Genomic DNA, 19,685 nt, shown 5'->3' with positions numbered 1-19,685 from the left:
CTGGAATTATGAAGAAGAGCACTCTTTCAGGTGCTTAAATTTTCTGAAGCCACAGTAATACTCATGAGTGATAAAGGACCATAGGTGGGCTATTATGCATTTCGGGCTTTACACATAATAAGTGATAAATGGGTGTAAAGGAGGAGAATCAAGCCCTTAGGCTGTCAGGTCTTCAGGTCAAGGACTGTGTCTTCTTGTGTATATAGACAATGCCTCGCACATTCTAAGTGATACTGGAATAATAACAAAATCAGATTGCGCAATCTGCCTTGGAGAATATTCTGCAATGAGCAATCTGGCATTGGAAAGAGGCTAGACTAGACTCTCCTCTGCCTCTGAATTATGCTTTAGTGCTAAACATCCTTTTAACAACATGCCCGGAAAATGAAATCCTTGCTTAACCAGGGATGGCAGGGATGCTGGAACAGTTTCAGAGTGGGGGAGCTGAGAGCCATTGAGCCAAACTGTAAGCCTTGTATATAATGGAAACCACTTCAAACCAGGGCGTGCAGCAGCACCCCCAGTTCCAGCACCTATGAGGGATAGTCAGCATTTTTCAATCTGTTCCCTTAAAGGAGCTGATAGCATTTACAATTTCCTCTTCCTGGTGCTTGAAACATTGTTGCTTCCAAGGGTCCATTTAGCTTGCCAGTTTAATTCCAGAGTTTTATGCTGAAATCCATGCTGCTTGGCAGACAAGCAGATAATTCAGGTGGTGGACACTAACCCATAAATTGTTGCAGATAATTAGTAGATTGGAACGAAACTGGCAGCTTTTCACAGTTGGCAATAATAATTCCTTACTAAGACACCAGCTCTGTGGCTATCAGTCCGTTACTAATTGAACTTATTTTCCTATGCAGGATGCATGTTGAATAGGTTTGAATAAACATTTTTCATTATATATTATCTTTTTTGAATCTTCTGTTCAGGGTTCTGGCCAGTACTGGAAACACTGAAATACCACGAGCCACTCATACCCCAGAAATCTCATGGAGGTCTCTCATGAGATTTCCAGTAGAATTTTGCAAACCTTTACAATATAGGATGAACCCTTTTATTCTTGTTTTATGTAACTAAGGCCCTCATTAGCAATGTACTTAAGTACATACCTGCCTTTAAGCACATGATTAGTTCTGTTAACTTTAAAGGGACTACTTACATGCTTAAAACTAAACATGTACTTTAGTGCTTTCCTGAACTGGGGTCTAAGTGCAGAGATTGGAAGCAATTTTGTATGACAGAGATTCTGACTTAGTGGATAAGAAGATGTTGGACTACCACCTCAGACATTGGTTTTAGTACTTGTGCTGCTAATAGTGTCCAGCACAGCCTTTGGCAAGACTGTTCCGTGGTTGCCCATCTGACAAATGTACGTTGTCCTTTTGCTTAGAGGAATGTAGTAGTAGGAATAATTTTACCAGACCCTGGAGTTTCACGTCCACTTTTTGAAAAGTTGCTCTGGCTGGTTTGAACGTAGATTGCCATGTTTTGTATCCATCTTCTTCATTGATTTAACTATGGACTTCATAGGCACCAAAATAAGTGGAGCATCTGCTGCTCCTGTTAACTTGATCCTGAGTAAGGAGTGCAGGATTCAGCCCAGCTGTTCTACAGTGCTTTTAAATGTAAAGCACTATAAAAGTGCTATTTATTACTATTAAATATACACCATATTTTCGTAAAATTTGTAACCCACAACTTCCTCTTTCATCATTTTTGCTGGCTTCTCTACAAAGATTTCTGCCCCCACTCCCCATGATCACAATGTCTAAACAATACATCTTGTTTAGTCTGTAAACTGCTGCTTTATGCTCATCTTCAGTGATGAATGGAATGGCCTACTAAAGTCTACCTCTAGAATATAGAAGAATGAGGATGTACCTAGGAGAGTTTTCTGACACAAGAGATATTGACTCTGGACTATGAGTGTGATTTTCCCCCCCTCTCATTTACATCAGGGTGTGGAGAGGCAGAGTGGCCTCCCTCCAGGCTGGAGTGTGAGGGATCACTACACCTGGGTGCTGAATCGACACTCTGCATCACCCTGTCAATGGAGGAGATGGACCCAGAAGGGGAGTTGCCGGAACTACCATCTGCTGTGTACCCTGAGGACCTGTGGATTCCAGAGATACCAAACCCCAGGGAAGTAAGAAGTAGCCCAGGGCAGCCGATGACTGTCTGGCTGTGTGGCTGACTGCTTCTAGGTCAGTGTGTTGCAGCTGGATCCCTGCTGACGCAGTGGTGGACCACTCTGCCCTGGACTGGGAAGTGGTGGAGTTGGGTGGGCCTGCATTGCCCTACCCCGGCCATCCCACCGCTGTGGTGACTGACTCCCCACATAGGCAAGGAGGCCTGTGTGAATCTACCATCCGGCAAGCTAGGATGCTAGACTGTGTGGGTGCTCACCCCTTCTGGAGCCCCTAGACTGGGTGCTCATCCCAACTTGAACCCTGAACTGAGTGTTTGTTGGCTGCCTTAGCCAGAAGGCTTAGGCTAGAGCCTGCCTCCTGCTCTGCCCATCCAATGGGCTAGAGCTTCAGACTGTGTGTCTGCTGGCTGCATTGGCCCACAAGCTGAGGCTAAAGCCTGTTCCCGGCTCTGCCCCACCCAAAAAGCTAGACCCCCCAGACTGTCTGTGTGGTAGCTGGCTGTCTTGGCCAGGAGGCTTAGGCTACAGCCTGCTCTCTGCTCAGCCCCGCCGAAAGGCCTAGAGCTTCAAACTGTTAAGTACTGACAGCTGCAGCTGAAAGAACAGGAGTACTTGTGGCACCTTAGAGACTAACAAATTTATTAGAGCATAAGCTTTCGTGGGCTACAGCCCACTTCATCGGATGCAAAGAATGGAACATATAGTAAGAAGATATATATATACACACACACACATACAGAGAAGGTGGAAGTTGCCATACAAACTGTAAGAGGCTAATTAATTAAGATGAACTATTATCAGCAGGAGAAAAAAACTTTTGTAGTGATAATCAAGCTGAGGGGCTGGGAGCTAAAGGCTCCACAGTGCTCTACCCTGCCCAGGGTGGGACCATGAGCACCCGACTATTATTTCTTGTTTGCCTACGTTAGATGGGTCCAGACCTACAGACTACTTACAACTCAGCCTCGCCAGTGCGACCTGAGCCCGAGGGTTACTGCCCAATACAAGAGGCAGAGTGGCCTCCCTCCCCACCAGTAAACTGAGAAAATTCTATTGAAATCAGTGGTGCAGAACCATTGCAAGAGAAAGGTGAATCAGGCCAAATGCTGATTTTCTTTGAAAAATATCCGTGGTATGATTCAAGCGAGGCTCCAAATAATCAAAAATGAAGTGTGAAACACCCAATGCACTCTCTCAGGAGTATTTGTCACCCTTGCTCCCAAGGCCATTGCAAAGTCATACAATTGAGCCTTGTTGTTGTGACCTAAATCTCTCTAGTAACCAATATTACTGTGTGTTTTAATTTGTCCAGGAAAAGGTAAAAAATTATTGTAATACTGTTGACTCCTCTAATTTGACTGCTTGAGATTCAAAAAATTATTTTGCAGCTCAGGTAATACTAATTTCTCGTAAACAGAACGTAATAAAAGGGCAACCACCACTATATTATAGTCTGTTGTTTTCTAAGGGGCCAGTCCAGCAGCTATATTTGCTGTTAGGGACTACTGATGCACATAATAGAGGCAAGATTTGTCCCTGAATTAGAAAGCCTAAATTTACTGAAAATGCTATGTAACATTTAAACCATGTGCATAACTCTTGGAAGTAATAGTGTCTAATTGCATTTTATTAAGCTGGCCTTTTCAAGTTCATTATCATTAATTATGATCAGACAGTGTTCCTTCATTCAGGGAATCTGGTGTTGTCTAAATAGCTCACCTTCTTAGGTGAAATGTACAGCAGGATGTGATATGAGAACACTATACATAGCTGATGTTAAAAGCAAGCTTTCTGAAGAGTTCTAATTGGTGTGCTTATAGAGAGACGTCTTCAGCACACATGAACATTCTTTTACTGGGATTTAGACTGGGGAGTATTATTAACACATGACAAAAAACAAAGATCTGAAACTTTAGTCACTGGCACTGAAATATTATTGAGTTAGGGGAATTCCAATTTGTTTTTGGTGCTTTCTATATGATCTATGAACACACTAAATTCTGTTAGCAAATATGGGACACTTTAGCCTGCTTTGACTGAATATTTAATACCCTCTTTTACACTAATAAATACCTTTTAAAAATCTTCTGTAGCATAAAGATGCACTGTTTTTGTTTTGGCAAGAGGGGTGACTTGTAAATTGCCACAGATTTGCAGAGGTGACAAATCAGATGACAATCAATTAGATTATGTACTTTTTGTCACTTGTAGGGAGTTTGTGAATCATTCTTTCATCCATTCCTAAAGAGTTCCAACAATGCTTTACTCATGTTAAACCAGATCTACCTAAAATTCAGAAAGGTTGAGCTGAAAGTACATTTGAAAAACATGTGACTTGAATATTTCTGCATACAGAATGTAATGTACACTAACCCATTAAGTGCATATCTCATCCTGCTGAATTACACATGCCCATAGCCCTCTTTGTAACAAACTACAATATGCAAATTATTGATCAAAGATGTTCATCCTTTCTGTGCACTAAACTGAATGCTTAAAATCTGGCTAAGTGACAGATAAGCAAAACATGAAGTGGCTAAACAACTGGCTTGCATTATTACTGTAAATGGGACAGACGACTGGCACTAGCTGGTGTCACAAGAGAGCTTATACATTTGTCAAAAATAAATGTTGAGGCAAAGCCAAGATGTTTACTGTATTTTTAAAGTGGGAGGATGATCCGGTGACAGATTTCTAGTGCAATTACACTAGTTTATTTTTATCATTCCAAACATGTGACGTTGATATCGTTTTGTCAAATGGATGTTGGAACCCTAGAGTGATTGTTGCTCAGAGAGAAGCAGCATTTTGATAAACTCAGAACGTGCTAGTTTAGTCCATCAGCCAATGATTATCCACAAAATTAGTCTTTTAAAGAGTACTAAGGATGTGTCCCTGAAATTATCTTTTTCTCCTGGTTAAATGTTATCAGGATTCTAAATCCAATTGGCTGGTAGAGATTACACTGGTGGTTGTATCACATAAACAGCAACTTCACCATAGCCTGAGCAGTCTTGTACAGTTTTGTACAGTAATTTTAAAATTACTTTCTCAATCTTTGATTCTGCTTTTCCTCCTATTACCGCCCACCTTTGTTCAGCTGAATCTGCTGACAGCAGATTCCATTGAGATTATGCATACTCACACATTTTTTTATTTTTTTTTCCTGTTGAAAAACCACAGCTATACAGTAGCTCTCCTAATACAAAACAGAAATAAAAATGGCAGGATATTTCATTATATATTTATATTCTGTAATGAGGATGTTGCTAATACTGCACATACTTGCACAGCATGTAAGGAGCCTTGGTAAAGACTCTAGAGCAGGGGTGGCCAACCTGAGCCTGAGAAGGAGCCAGAACTTACTAATGTACATTTCCAAAGAGTCACAGTAATAGGTCAGCAGCCCCTGCCCCCCCAAGCCTCCCAACCCCACCAATCAGCGCTTCCCCCTCAGGATCAGAGGGAAACATGCTAGCTAACCCTCACCACTTTTCTTACTCTAGACAAACCTTTGAAGGCTAAAGCTGAGGTGGGCCTGGCCCATGCGTCCCTTTGGAAATCATATAAGAACAGCCATACTGGGTCAGACTAAAAGTCCATCTAGCCCAGTATCCGGTCTTCTGACCGTGGCCAACGCCAGGTGCCCGAGGGAATGAACAGAACAGGCAATCAAGTGATCCTCCCTCCCCGCACCTCCCGATCAACTGTTTTGTGGCATGCAGGAGGCTTGGAAGGGGAGTGGGAGGAGTGGGAGGAGTGAGGGCATAGCAGGCTCAGGGGAGGGGACGGGAAGGCGTGGAGTGGGGACAGGGCCTGTGGCAGAGCCAGGAGTTGAGCGGTGAGCACCCTCCAGCACATTGGAAAGTTGGCTCTTGTAGCTCCAGCCTTGGAATCTGTGCCTATAAAAGGAGCCACATGTTAACTTCTGAAGAGCCGCATATGGTTCCGGAGCCACAGGTTGCCCACCCCTGCTCTAGAGTACCCCAGGGAACAGAACTCAGCCTGCAGTTTCACTGCAATTGTCACTGGTTACACCGCCAAGAGTGGACCAGATTTTGCCCTCAGATCTGCATCCATGACTTGCAGGGCTTCTAGACAAGTTGTGATGGGAATGAATTTGTGGGCATTTGGACATTTGAATATTGCATAAAATGACTTATAAGCCATTTCTGCACATTAAAGCCCCTTTTCGGCAATTAAGTCTGTGTTTACATTTGAACATGGGCTTAAGTCTAATTTCAACTGGCCTTAAATCCGTGCTTAAATTTAACTTTGAACTTAAGTACACTATTGAATAGGGATGAACTTAACCCCTTCAAGTGCTTTGATAAATTGGGACCCAAACCAAAGTGATCATCAGTTGCTTCAAGAATATCAGATTAAAGTCTGGAAAAGAAATTTACACACACAAAAGAAACATAAAAATGAAGAATAAATATTGCCATGTAGAAAGCTTTTCTCTTTGCATGACTGTACTGCTGTGTCTGACTGAAGGACATTTTTCATGGCTGTGGAAGGTTTTAAGAGGTGATGCCATCTATGATATTTTTGACAAGTTAGAAAATATTACACAGTAAGGAGGACTAACTTCAGCAGTTTGCTGGAGTAATATAATGCAAAACCAATATATTGGATATTAATTTAGTAATTTGTTAACAAAAGAGAAAATTAATCTAAAATAGACATTAAATAGTAAGAATGGGGCTAAATCTCCTCCCTTCAACACTGCTGTGACTGTCAATTTCAGTAGAATTAGTTCAGATGCTAACTAGAGTAAGTGAAAGGAAAGCCAGACATACTGACTTTGACTTGTACACGGGATATCCCCCAAAATACCAAAGTATTTTTTATGAATAAAAGTTAGACATTTGGCAATGACGGGTTTGCTGTTAAAAAGCATTAGTACCCCAGAACTGGTGAAGCTGATAAATGAAAAACTTTGTTTTGATACAGTATGGCTATATTTGTCAACATTCACAAATGAACGGTTGTCATTTTAAATAATTTAGAACCAATAATTTAGATGAAAGACCATAGGTTGTAGGTAGTGTTTTCTTGTACAGCACAGAGTACATTAATGTTCAAACATATGCTCTGCTTTATTTTACTTCAGTATGTAAAGATATTGATTTGCTGTATTTATTTCCATGTAATGGTCCTTTTTATGACAGCCATTCATATTATCAACTGTCACCCAGCAAGCAGATATTATACTGTGGCTGTACCATCAATAACCATTCCTGGGCTTCTATTATTCCCAAGCAACTGGGTTCATTTTCTCCCTGGGTCTCTTTAGCCAGGCTTCCTACCACTTATTTTTTCTTCCCCCAATTTCCAGATTGTACTGCCCTATGAAGAAATATCAGCATAAAACTGTTCTTGACCTAGTGATGCTGGAAAAGTTTCAACTTTAAAATTAAAGAATCATTAGTAATGTGAAAATCTACGTACACGTTAAGTGTCTGATTTAAAGCAACGTTCTGAACAGGTTTCCAGTTTTGGACAGAGCTGCAAGATCTGTGGCAGTGCTGCAAAATGTCCTGGAAGAAATGGCTCAGTGTGTTCAGTACATGCTGGATCTGAAGGTGGACACATCTGAGTGTTTTATCAAGAGTTTTGATTTTACTTAGAGGCACTATTTAGAATGGCCAGTAAACACAAATTAACAACAGTTTTGCATTAATTTAAGGTGGAAGGGCCCTTCTCTCCATCTGGACCTTTCTTCAGCATTAGCTTTAAAATATTTAACTAAAGCTGTTGTGATTCATTTGTTCATTAGAAACTGAAGGGCACTTAAGACAGCATAAGGTGGAAGTAAATCTAATTCTTTAGAATGATCAAAATGCAGAAGTTACAGAGGCAGAACACAGTCCTCTTTACTCCAATGGAACTGAGAGGAGTAACACTATTTAATCCTGTATTCTTGAGTTTACATGGGCACAGTTACAAGTACATACACAAGTTACTAATTTAAATGAAATGTGATTCCTGCTTTAAAAAAAAAATCTGAACTTGTGATGTAAAAGAGAATTCTTTCGTTATAAGAATTAGCCAGAAAATCCATTAACAAAAGTTTTTTAAACATTTTGTTCTATTGTGGCTCTTCTGAGTATTTATCTACACATACAATGTTTGTTTTGCTCAAGCATAAGTTAAAGTACAGCTACAACTGAGAATATTAGCTTGGAAAAGTTTCAGCAATGACAAGTTACATACATTAAGTAAGAACTCAGTGGTATGTTTAAAATTAAATATCAATAAAGGATTATTACTTTAAAAAGTACAGCTGCATCAGTGTCTCAAAATATTGTTGCAGCAAATCTATTCACATGGATTCTGAATAACAATCAGAAGATACTCCTTATCTGTGAAGAGATACAAGAATATTTTAATCAAAATCATCGAGAAAAGAGAACATTTAAGTTAAAATATTACAGAAATATTAACGTCTACTGGTTTACTAGTAGTTTGCCCTGATTGATTTCTTTATTTCTGTTAAGATAGGAATAAATCAAACTTTTGCATTTAAACCCTAAAACATGCTTGACAAAAATGATTTCAGTCTTTTACTATTAACTGTCGACTAATTGCTATCACTTAAAGTAATAGGGCCCGATTCTGCTAATATTGGTTTTACACAAATGTAACTGCATTGTCTTCACTGGAGTTATTTATGATTTCTAGTAGGAACAGTGAGATCAGTGGCATCAGTGCAGCCACTTTGCACTGTGCTGCTGGTAGAATCTGATGACAGAATCAGTATATCTGGCATTGTAAGGATTACTTCAGTGAAAGGGTATTATGGTGGGACAAGTATAGTGAATCCAATGCCACCTCCCTCCTTACTGACATTAGGGGCATAGTTGGGTCTTCTTGATACCCTACACATTCTCATCTGATATTTTTTTACCCATTGGAGTTGTTGGCAGCCAGCATAATATATGATGGGGTACCAGTCTAGCACGCCCCCAAAAATCACAGCACCTTTGCACTCCCCGTCCTGGCTGCCTCAATTTGTAGTGTATGCTCCTTGGCCATAGCTAAGAATCTGGCCCCTTATCCATATTAATTAGGGGAAACAACCCAAAGCAAATACAAAATATTTGTACTTAAGATGAACAAGACAAATACATAAGTTTCTCTTATTGACAAGTAAGTAATTCAATCGTAATTGTTATATTAATGGTGCTAATACCACCTGTCTGATCCATTACCTACTATATTGTAAAAGAAACCCTCTTATGAGCAATGAGAAGCTTGGTACATACAGTACAGTATCAAGTGAAAAATCTGTTCTTAGAAACAACAATCGATGGATGATCATTAGTTGTTTGTTTGGTATTTGTTGTGAAAAAAAGTGAACACGTTTGCCATGTTTACTAAAAGCTTGTACAAGAGTGTTGAAAATAAGATGTATGAGGTGACTGTCCCATTCTACTGAGCATTGGTGAAGCTTCCACTATAGTACTGTGTCCAGTTCTGAGCACCACAGCTTAGAAAGATGTGAACAAATTGAAGAAAGTCCAGGGGAAAGAAAAGAAATGATAAATTGTTTAGAAAATCTGACCTACGAGGCAAGGTTAAAATTGGTCATGTTTAGGCGTGAGCAAAGAAGACTGAGGGGAGAACTGATAAGTCTTCAAAATGTGTTAAAGGTTGTTATAAAGGGAAGAATCAGTGATATTTATCCATGTCCACTGAAGATAGGACAGAAGTAATGGGCTTAATTTGCAGCCAGGGAGATTTAGGTTAGCTACTAGGAAAAACTATATAATAATAAGGGTAGTTAAGCTCTGGAATAGACTTCCAAGGGAGGTTTGGGAATCCCAGTCAGTGGAGGTTTTTAAGAACAGATTGGACAAACAGTTGTCAGGGATACTTGGTCCAGCCTAAGTGCAGGAGGCTAGACTTGATGACTTCTTAAGGTCCCTTCCAGCACTACATTTCTGTAAGATCTGGTCTTATCTTCTTGCCTCAAGTCTTGTATACTATAATTCTTATGCATCAAGATGCTAGTGTAGCTGTCTATGTAGACAATAGAAGTGAACAATATTGTGTGCATCCTATCCAAATGTAAAGGACTTAGAGCAAAAGCAAGATGTTATGTCTTATATTTTTGTTTTCATATATTATATACATGTTCTACAGTAGCTTTGTGCATTGAGAAACACACAACATTTTAACAATATTTTAGGAATAGAAATCTTAAATTACCTGGAAAAACAACAAGGAGCACTTGTGGCACTTTAGAGACTAACATTTATTTGGGCATAAACTTTTGTGGGCTAAAACCCACTTCATCAGATGCATGGAGTGGAAAATACAGAAGGAAGTATTTTCCACTCCATGCATCTGATGAAATAGGTTTTAGCCCACAAAAGCTTATGCCCAAATAAATTTGTTAGTCTCTAAGGTGCCACAAGTACTCCTCATTGTTTTTGCTGATACAGACTAACACGGCTACCACTCTGAAATAAATTACCTGGGGCTACCATGATTTCATGTTTCTTTGATCTGATCCGAAGAAAAGTTAGATCGTTCTGAGGATCTATATCTCTCACTGTGCTCCTCGCTTTCATTGTGAGCTGATGAAGAAGACCTGCATATTGTACTGTTGTAGAGTTATCTAGGGTTGTTCTGATTGGAATTCCTGCAAACAAACAGGCACATTAAAGCAATTTTATTATTAAAATCTTTTACTGTCTGTCACATTAACAAAGCGGCAAACAGAACAAGATAGATTTTTTTTCCATTATATTTTAGGTTTTATATTGGAAAGGAAAAACAACTACATTGCTTAATACTAATACATAAGGCTACAATTTTTTTTTTTTTTTTACAGAGAATTTAGCCCCAGCGGCCTGCGGTGGTGGGGAACTGCGGGGTACCTCTGCTGCCTGGTGGGGGGTACCCGAGAGCTCTGAGCAATGCGGGCATCAGGGGGACCCTGAAAGCTCCCGGTCGCTGTGGACAGTGCGCCCCCACCCCCGGGAGCTCAGAGCGGGACCCTGCAGCTGCCCAGCCTCTGTGGGACTGTGTGGACCCCGCAGTTGAGCTCCCTGTTTTGTCATGGATATTTTTAGTCAAAGTCAGGGACAGGTCACTGGCTTCGTGATTTTTTTTTTTTTTTGCCTGTGACCTGTCCCTGACTGACTAAAAATAACTGTGACAAAATATTAGCCTTACTAATATATACAGCCAAATTTCTAAAAGGATCTCTGAACCTGAAGTCAATGGCAGTAGGATGTCTAGGAGCTTCTGAAAAATCTCACTAGGTGTCTGTCTACATCTTTAGACACCAAAATACCTTTAAAAATCTAGCTTGTAGTACTTACAAGTTTCATTGATTCATCTGTTTAAGATTACATTAAATGTTGCTGCTTTTTACATATTTCCACTATGTGTATTTTAAATACAACCATCTAACAATCATTTTAGCCAACTGTATTTAGTAAGCATTTTACATGTTTAATGATGGAATATGATTATAAATTTCGAATCTCTGTCAAATACCAAAGGAGACTATTGTAAAATGGTGTATTTGCATTTGGTGAGCATATTGCACCTTCTAGAACAGCTCTTTTAAAATTGCAATACAACATGCTGATAATAGATAGTCCACATTATATGGATCCAAAATATGATGAATGGTTGACAATATATGGATCCAGGCTTCTACTAAAAGTCTGGCAATGTAACATCAACATCCATTTTGATGAATTAACTGTAATCTTCTGTCAAATAATAATTTCCATATTGATAGACTATGCAGTCAGAACAAAAGATGTCGTCTTTACAATTATGGTTTAACTGCAAAACTCAAAACTATTAGGGCTTAATATTTTTGCTTCACTTATAAAAAGCTACCTTGCTTTTGGACTGATTACAGAGGCACGACGTTACAAGCCCGTGAGACAATATTCCCTATTTACACACTGATGATGGTACAGCTCCTAAATAATGGGTAGAATTTTGCATATCCCAATGCCACAAAACATTTTGACATTGTAAATAATCTAGAAAGGAGCAACTAAAATTTAAGAGGCAGGAGTGATTGATTTGAGGAAAGATTAAAAATATGAACATTGTAAATTTTGGCTAAAAAAGTATTGAAGGAATACAACAACTTTCAAATATATTTGAAGGGCAATATATGAAGAAAGAAGTGAAATACAAAAGGGAATAATGGGATGAAAGTGATCAAGGGAACACGGAGAACAACTATTTGGAAAAAGTTCCTAAGAACTTAAACTATTCCATAATCTCTTTAGAAAAGCATTATTTGAGCAACTTAAACCCAAAATGCTCTCAATTTTTGATTATCCTGTTCAAGGATAATCGTTCACTGCAAGGGGATACAACCGGATGACCTAATAAATATATTCTGTCTCTCATATCTATGAAACCTTAGTATGTTGAAACTGAACTCAGGCAAATTTGGAAATAGGGATTTAATAAGGACAGGTGCTCCCAGGCACTACATTAGTGAGAGAACATCTGCATAATCACATATTGTCACTTAATAATCACAACAGTCACTTAAAAAGCAGCAATGGATAAAAATATCAAGTTTATATGATCTCGAAACCCAATGACCATTCCAACAAACTCAGCATCTTTAATAAAATCTGTCAGCCTCTAAAGGTGTAAATAAAGTGAAATGTCTGGCCACAAATAACTTGAAAATTAATGGTTGACATTAGTGACTTCCCTAGATTAAAAGGAACTGATGCTCAGTTTGTGGGACAAACTGGAAATTAACAGAGAAACCAACAAGGCAGACAATTTTTAAACTAGTGATCTTATATGTGTGAAAGACAGAATCAATCTGGAAACATTTTCAATTCAAACAATTGAATACAGCTCTATCAGGTGTAACAAACTGTACTCTTTTCTTAAATTAACTCTACTACATATTATTTTAACAGGATGTTCAATATTATGTGCTTGTTTCAGGAATTTTATCACCATTTTATTTACATTGTTAACCACTTTAAAAAAAGGATTAAAACAGTTTGTTTAAATATAGACACTTTAATCTCTTTAGAAAAATGTAGACACCTGGCAAAAATAAAATAAAAAATAAAGTGGCTATTGGACCACCAATTCAAATTGGCCTTCTGACTTCAAATACTGACATCTTTAAAATAAATATACAGTCATTTTTCATGTCCCTGGATGGAAAGGAACAGATTTTCAAACAAGTTAGTCACACAAATATTGTTATATTTATTTGTGTGACTAACTTGTTTGAAAATCTGTTCCTTTCCATCCAGGGACATGAAAAATGACTGTATATTTATTTTAAAGAAGTACATTTAATTTGTGTGGGCAAATTTTCAGGTAACTGTACATGCAAATGGTGATTCTGGACAGTTGGGGAACCAGTTACACAAATCAGGCATGCAGTCACGCACCTGACTTTCTTGAAAGGCAGTGGCCTGATCACTAGCTTTCTCGTATCTTGGATATGCCCACGGTTTAAGAGCAAGTTTCTTATATTTGTCCCCAGTATAAGTGGATGCAACATCTCTGAAGCAAATGCACATGTCCTAGAAGATCCTTGACTGACTTGGCCTGAAAAGATTCTAGAGGGAGGTGAGGAGATGGCAGTTGGAACAGAACACAGGGAGGACCTCCTGGTCAGCTGTCAGGGCCCCAGTGGGTCAAACCAGACATATAAAATGTTCTGACCTGCCTGTGCAAGGAAACGGAGGCTCAAGAACAGAAATCTGATGACGATTGTACTCTGTTCATCTTTAAAGATACTACAACCAGGATAACCTCTAAACAATGACATAAGAGCCTGCCTAAAAGTGTAAAAAGAAAAGGAGTACTTGTGGCACCTTAGAGACTAACCAATTTATTTGAGCATAAGCTTTCGTGAGCTACAGCTCACTTCATCGGATGCATACTATGGAAAGTGTAGAAGATCTTATTATATACACACACAAAGCATGAAAAAATACCTCCTCCCACCTCACTCTCCTGCTGGTAATAGCTTATCTAAAGTGATCACTCTCCTTACAATGTGTATGATAATCAAGTTGGGCCATTTCTTGACATCTGATTTGTGTCCATTTACTCTTTTACGTAGAGACTGTCCAGTTTGACCAATGTACATGGCAGAGGGGCATTGCTGGCACATGATGGCATATATCACATTGGTGGATGTGCAGGTGAACGAGCCTCTGATAGTGTGGCTGATGTGATTAGGCCCTGTGATGGTGTCCCCTGAATAGATATGTGGGCACAGTTGGCAACGGGCTTTGTTGCAAGGATAGATTCCTGGGTTAGTGGTTCTGTTGTGTGGTATGTGGCTGCTGGTGAGTATTTGCTTCAGGTTGGGGGGCTGTCTGTAGGCAAGGACTGGCCTGTCTCCCAAGATTTGTGAGAGTTTTCGGTCATCCTTCAGGATAGGTTGTAGATCCTTAATAATGCGTTGGAGGGGTTTTAGTTGGGGGCTGAAGGTGAGGGCTAGTGGCGTTCTGTTATTTTCTTTGTTAGGCCTGTCCTGTAGTAGGTGACTTCAGGGAACTCTTCTGGCTCTATCAATCTGTTTCTTCACTTCCGCAGGTGGGTATTGTAGTTGTAAGAATGCTTGATAGAGATCTTGTAGGTGTTTGTCTCTGTCTGAGGGGTTGGAGCAAATGCGGTTGTATCGTAGAGCTTGGCTGTAGACGATGGATCGTGTGGTGTGGTCCGGCTTTCACAAATCAGATGTCAAGAATTATAACATTCATAAACCAGTCGGAGAACACTTCAATCTCTCTGGTCATGCGATTACAGACATGAAAGTCGCTATTTTACAACAAAAAAACTTCAAATCCAGACTCCAGCGAGAAACTGCTGAATTGGAATTCATTTGCAAATTGGATACAATTAACTTAGGCTTGAATAGAGACTGGGAGTGGCTTAATCATTATGCAAGGTAGCCTATTTCCCCTTGTTTTTTCCTAACCCCCCCCACAGACGTTCTTGTTAAACCCTGGATTTGTGCTGGAAATGGCCCACCTTGATTATTATACACAATGTAAGGAGAGTGGTCCCTTTGGATAAGCTATTACCAGCAGGAGAGTGAGTTTGCGGTGGGGGTGGGGTGAGAAAACCTGGATTTGTGTTGGAAATGGCCCACCTTGATTATCATACACATTGTAAGGAGAGTGATCACTTTAGATAAGCTATTACCAGCAGGAGAGTGGGGTGGGAGGAGGTATTTTTTCATGCTTTGTGTGTGTATATAATAAGATCTTCTACACTTTCCATAGTATGCATCCGATGAAGTGAGCTGTAGCTCACGAAAGCTTATGCTCAAATAAATTGGTTAGTCTCTAAGGTGCCACAAGTACTCCTTTTCTTTTTTCGAATACAGACTAACACGGCTGTTACTCTGAAACCTGCCTAAAAGTGTAGGTGAAGATGGAGGTGCATTAGCAGATCTGTGAGAGAAAGCATACTGTACTTTTATTATGTCAATGAACCTGTGCTGAGAAATGTGCTTTCTTTTATGCAAACAAGTGTCACAATATTTAAAAAGACAAAGTAGAAACTCAAATTTCCATAATCTGAATAAAGAAAACATTCTTCCTTTAAAAATTTAAGACAACAAAAATGAGAAAAATATTGTTTGCATAAAGTAGGCAACATTTTAAGCATCACTGCTCTTGACATTAACAAAGTTTTAAAAATACTGGCGTTATTTTCCTATTCAAATATTACAGATCGATGTTTCATTTGTTCTTCTACAAGAAGAAAAAACTAAAACAATCAATTAACAATCTCCAAATTCCAAACACTGATCAGTGATTCTTCCATCACCATTTAAATGGTTGGTTTTGTCCATAGTTTAAGTGTGCAAATTAGTCACGGCATAATTGCTCACTGGACCAAGTCACATACTGTTATTTTTTAACAATTGTCCTAAAACCAAGTTGTACCATCAAGCGAATAAACAACAGTTAATAGAAAGACACAAATATGAATGGGTACAATACAATTCTTCAATTACTGTTAATGTCAGTGCACAAATTTCTCTTTTGACCTGCAACAGCTATTCTGTGACCCGGTGAACCATTTTTGACCTGGCCAGGCATGTAAATTAATTATCTAGACTTACCAACCTCTGAAAGAACACTTATAATTCCCTCTTGGTTTTTCTCCCTTCTGTTGTTGAACTGCTACTAGGACAACAGATAGATACTGGGTTTATTTGGATTGTGAAAGTGATAAGGGATTGTCAGAGCTTTACCACAATATATGCAACTATTTAATGCAGTGTTTTTACTGGGGGGAAGAGGGGAGAGGAGAGATTAGAATAAAAATATTCTGGGTCAGAACCTTGGCCCCACAAACAGGCTTAAGTGAACAACTGGGGATTCCTCCAGGAGCACAGCACTGACATATCTGACTACATGCCACGCCCCATTCATCCCAACTTGCAGCCCTCTACTTAAGGGTTATGGCCAAGGGCCAGGTGGCATAACACAGGAGTCACTATTTCCACCAAATCCCTGATGACCCCAGGAGACACTTGAAGACCTCTGAAATGGCTGAAGTTAGAGCAGCCCGGAGGCTGTTGCCCAGCAGGCTAAGCCTAAATTTTGGCTGTGGGATATTTTTCTCCCAGTGTTTTTGTTTTTTTTCTGTGGGGGTGGGGGAGAATGTGGAGAAAGTGAGTTTCTAATCGAATTGGTATGAAACAGAGGAATGATTCTAGGAGGGGCTGTATACTCCTCTTCACCTTCTGAGCTATGCAAAGGGTCAACCATCCAGTACTGTAAGTCTGGCCTTTCAACTCTACATCATATGGTTGAATTTTGCTAACCCACATTTGGCTAAACAGCACACTTTAAAAAGCCATGTAAAAATAGTGGTCTCTGACCAACTCTCAGCAAGACTTAATGGCAGATGCTGTAGCAAGGTCTCAGACTATAATTATTAAATTTCTCAGATCTGAAGAAAAGATCTGTGCAAGCTCGAAAGCTTCTCCAATAAAAGCTACTATCTTACCCACCTCATCTCTCTAATATCCTGCGACCAACACAGCAATAACAACGCATATATTAATATTTACTAGCAGACTACAAAGTATTATAATAATAGAACTACAGTTGACAAAAACAACAAAATGCGATGCATTTTTAACAATTGTTTCTCCACTTAATTCCTAATTCACAAAATTCCAGAATTTGCCATGTTTCTACCTTTCAGTATCTTGAATTAAAGAAGCTGCAGCATATTAAAAATATAAGGTCAGATTTACAGAACTGTGTGCATTTTTGCTGCACAAATCAAGGTCTGCATGCATCAGTTTTGAGTGTGCATTTTTGAAAGTTTAACCTATAATGATTACATTTTTGCAAAATATTGTAAAGTGGTTACATTGTTTAATAACACAGGATATATTGCAATGATGTAAGTGGTTACATCCAGTGCCTCTATGAAGTTTATTTTTGGATTTATAAATGCAGTATATTTACCTTCTGCATTTACAACAATAGTTCCAATAACCCCTTTGTGTGCCTGAATCCTCTTTAGCGTTTCCTCTACTTCTGCCTATAAAAAAAAAAATGAAATCACAGAAGTAAAGAAAATTAACAGTCTTATACTCAGCTGTGTCCCAGCCCTCTCATCAAAATGTGTGTATGTGAAGGTATCCCTCCCCGCCCCTCATTTACACCCATGTAACTCTACTGAGGACTGACTATGCCTCTTGGTTTTCATCCCTGCAGAAAAGTGCTGCTTGCCAAAACAGGAGGATCTGCCCAGCAGCGTTTACCGAGGCAGCGGCTAGAGAGGAGCAGGCAGGCAGCATCCCACTGCAGGGGCCCTTCAGGGGCAATGGCATCCGAAAGGGGCTCTAGTTTGGCAGAGGGGTCAGGTACCACAGACTCAGTGGGGCTTTCCTCACCGACAGGAAGGGGATCTAGGAGTGCACGCCCCATGGGGAAACGGAGAAAAAAGACCGCTCCGCGCTGTGTAACAGTGTGGGTGCCGATGGCCGCTGTACCCCGCAAAGTGCTGCCTAGTGACCCCCTCCCCCCCGAGCGCTGCCCAGTGCCCCCCCCACAGTGCTGCTCAGTGCCTCCCACGCCCCCTGAAACTGCGGCTGCCCAGCGCCCCCCATGCACCGCTCCCCCCGGGGGGAGGCCCCGTTACCATGGCCAGGGACGCGCAGGAGGAGTCACCAGCGTGAGACCTAGACTCCCTCCTCGCAACGGTTGCTATGGGGCTGGCCCGGAAGTGCGGCTGGGAGCGGAAGTGGGGGAGCTGCGGGGTGGAGGAGGAGGAGGAGGAGGAGGAACAGCCCCGCCCCCTGCCCGCCCCGCGCCAACCCGCTCCCAGGCTAGCGCCAGAGGCGGGGCTCTGGCACGTCCCTGGCAACCCCCCCCTTCCCCCAACAAACAAACTAACAAACCCCATTACTCCAAACACAAACCAGGATCAGGATGTCCGCAAACAAACCCAGCCACATAACAAAACAAACACACCCAACCAACTCAGAGAAAAGTTCCCCCCCCAACCCAACCAAAAACCACCCCAGCATCCTCCCAAACAAACCCAACCAAAAACCACCCCCAGCATCCTCCCAAACAAACCCAACCAAAAACCACCCCCAGCATCCTCAAACCACCCCCAGCATCCTCCCAAACAAACCCAACCAAAACCCACCCCCAGCATCCTCCCCCCCCAACCCACCCAAAAACCACCTCCAGCATCCTCCCAAACAAACCCAACCAAAAACCACCCCCAGCATCCTCAAACCATCCCCAGCATCCTCCCAAACAAACCCAACCAAAAACCACCCCCAGCATCCTCAAACCACCCCCAGCATCCTCCCAAACAAACCCAACCAAAACCCACCCCCAGCATCCTCCCCCCCCAACCCAACCAAAAACCACCTCCAGCATCCTCCCAAACAAACCCAACCAAAAACCACCCCCAGCATCCTCAAACCATCCCCAGCATCCTCCCAAACAAACCCAACCAAAAACCACCCCCAGCATCCTCAAACCACCCCCAGCATCCTCCCAAACAAACCCAACCAAAAACCACCCCCAGCATCCTCCCAAACAAACCCAACCAAAAACCACCCCCAGCATCCTCAAACCATCCCCAGCATCCTCCCAAACAAACCCAACCAAAAACCACCCCCAGCATCCTCAAACCACCCCCAGCATCCTCCCAAACAAACCCAACCAAAAACCACCCCCAGCATCCTCAAACCACCCCCAGCATCCTCCCAAACAAACCCAACCAAAAACCACCCCCAGCATCCTCCCAAACAAACCCAACCAACCATCAAAACAAACAAACCCAACCAAAAACCACCCCCAGCATCCTCCCAAACAAACCCAACCAAAAACCACCCCCAGCATCCTCAAACCACCCCCAGCATCCTCCCAAACAAACCCAACCAAAAACCACCCCCAGCACCCTCCCAAACAAACCCAACCAAAAACCACCACCAAAAACCCAGTACAGAACAACAACAAAATCAACCCTCTCCCCACCATCCATTCCGAAAAAC

General features: G+C 41.0%; 1 protein-coding gene across 1 annotated transcript; it reads right to left on the bottom strand.

Annotated features, from left to right (window-relative positions):
* Positions 1-2,780: 2,780 nt before the first annotated feature.
* Positions 2,781-18,400, bottom strand: DYNLRB2 (dynein light chain roadblock-type 2). Its single transcript, XM_084644840.1, has 4 exons — positions 18,314-18,400; positions 17,635-17,710; positions 10,638-10,805; positions 2,781-8,520 (listed from the first exon to the last, which is right to left on the bottom strand). The coding sequence occupies exons 1-4, from the start codon at positions 18,314-18,316 to the stop codon at positions 8,477-8,479; spliced, it is 291 nt and encodes a 96-aa protein (XP_084500966.1). The 5' UTR covers positions 18,317-18,400; the 3' UTR covers positions 2,781-8,476.
* Between the last annotated feature and the right edge of the window lie 1,285 nt (positions 18,401-19,685).

Source organism: Lepidochelys olivacea (assembly GCF_965140295.1).
Source record: "Lepidochelys olivacea isolate rLepOli2 genome assembly, chromosome: 12".
Taxonomy (NCBI): domain Eukaryota; kingdom Metazoa; phylum Chordata; order Testudines; family Cheloniidae; genus Lepidochelys; species Lepidochelys olivacea.
The sequence above is the reverse complement of the archived record's forward strand: the minus strand, read 5'-3'. Positions and strand labels throughout refer to the sequence as shown.

Excerpts from the sequence above, each read along its gene's own strand:
- DYNLRB2 (XM_084644840.1), bottom strand. Across the intron at positions 10,806-17,634 it reads TATTGTTGTAAATGCAGAAG|GAATTCCAATCAGAACAACC; the intron begins GTAAATATACTG and ends GTTTGTTTGCAG. Across the intron at positions 8,521-10,637 it reads TGAAATCATGGTAGCCCCAG|ATAAGGAGTATCTTCTGATT; the intron begins GTAATTTATTTC and ends ATCTCTTCACAG.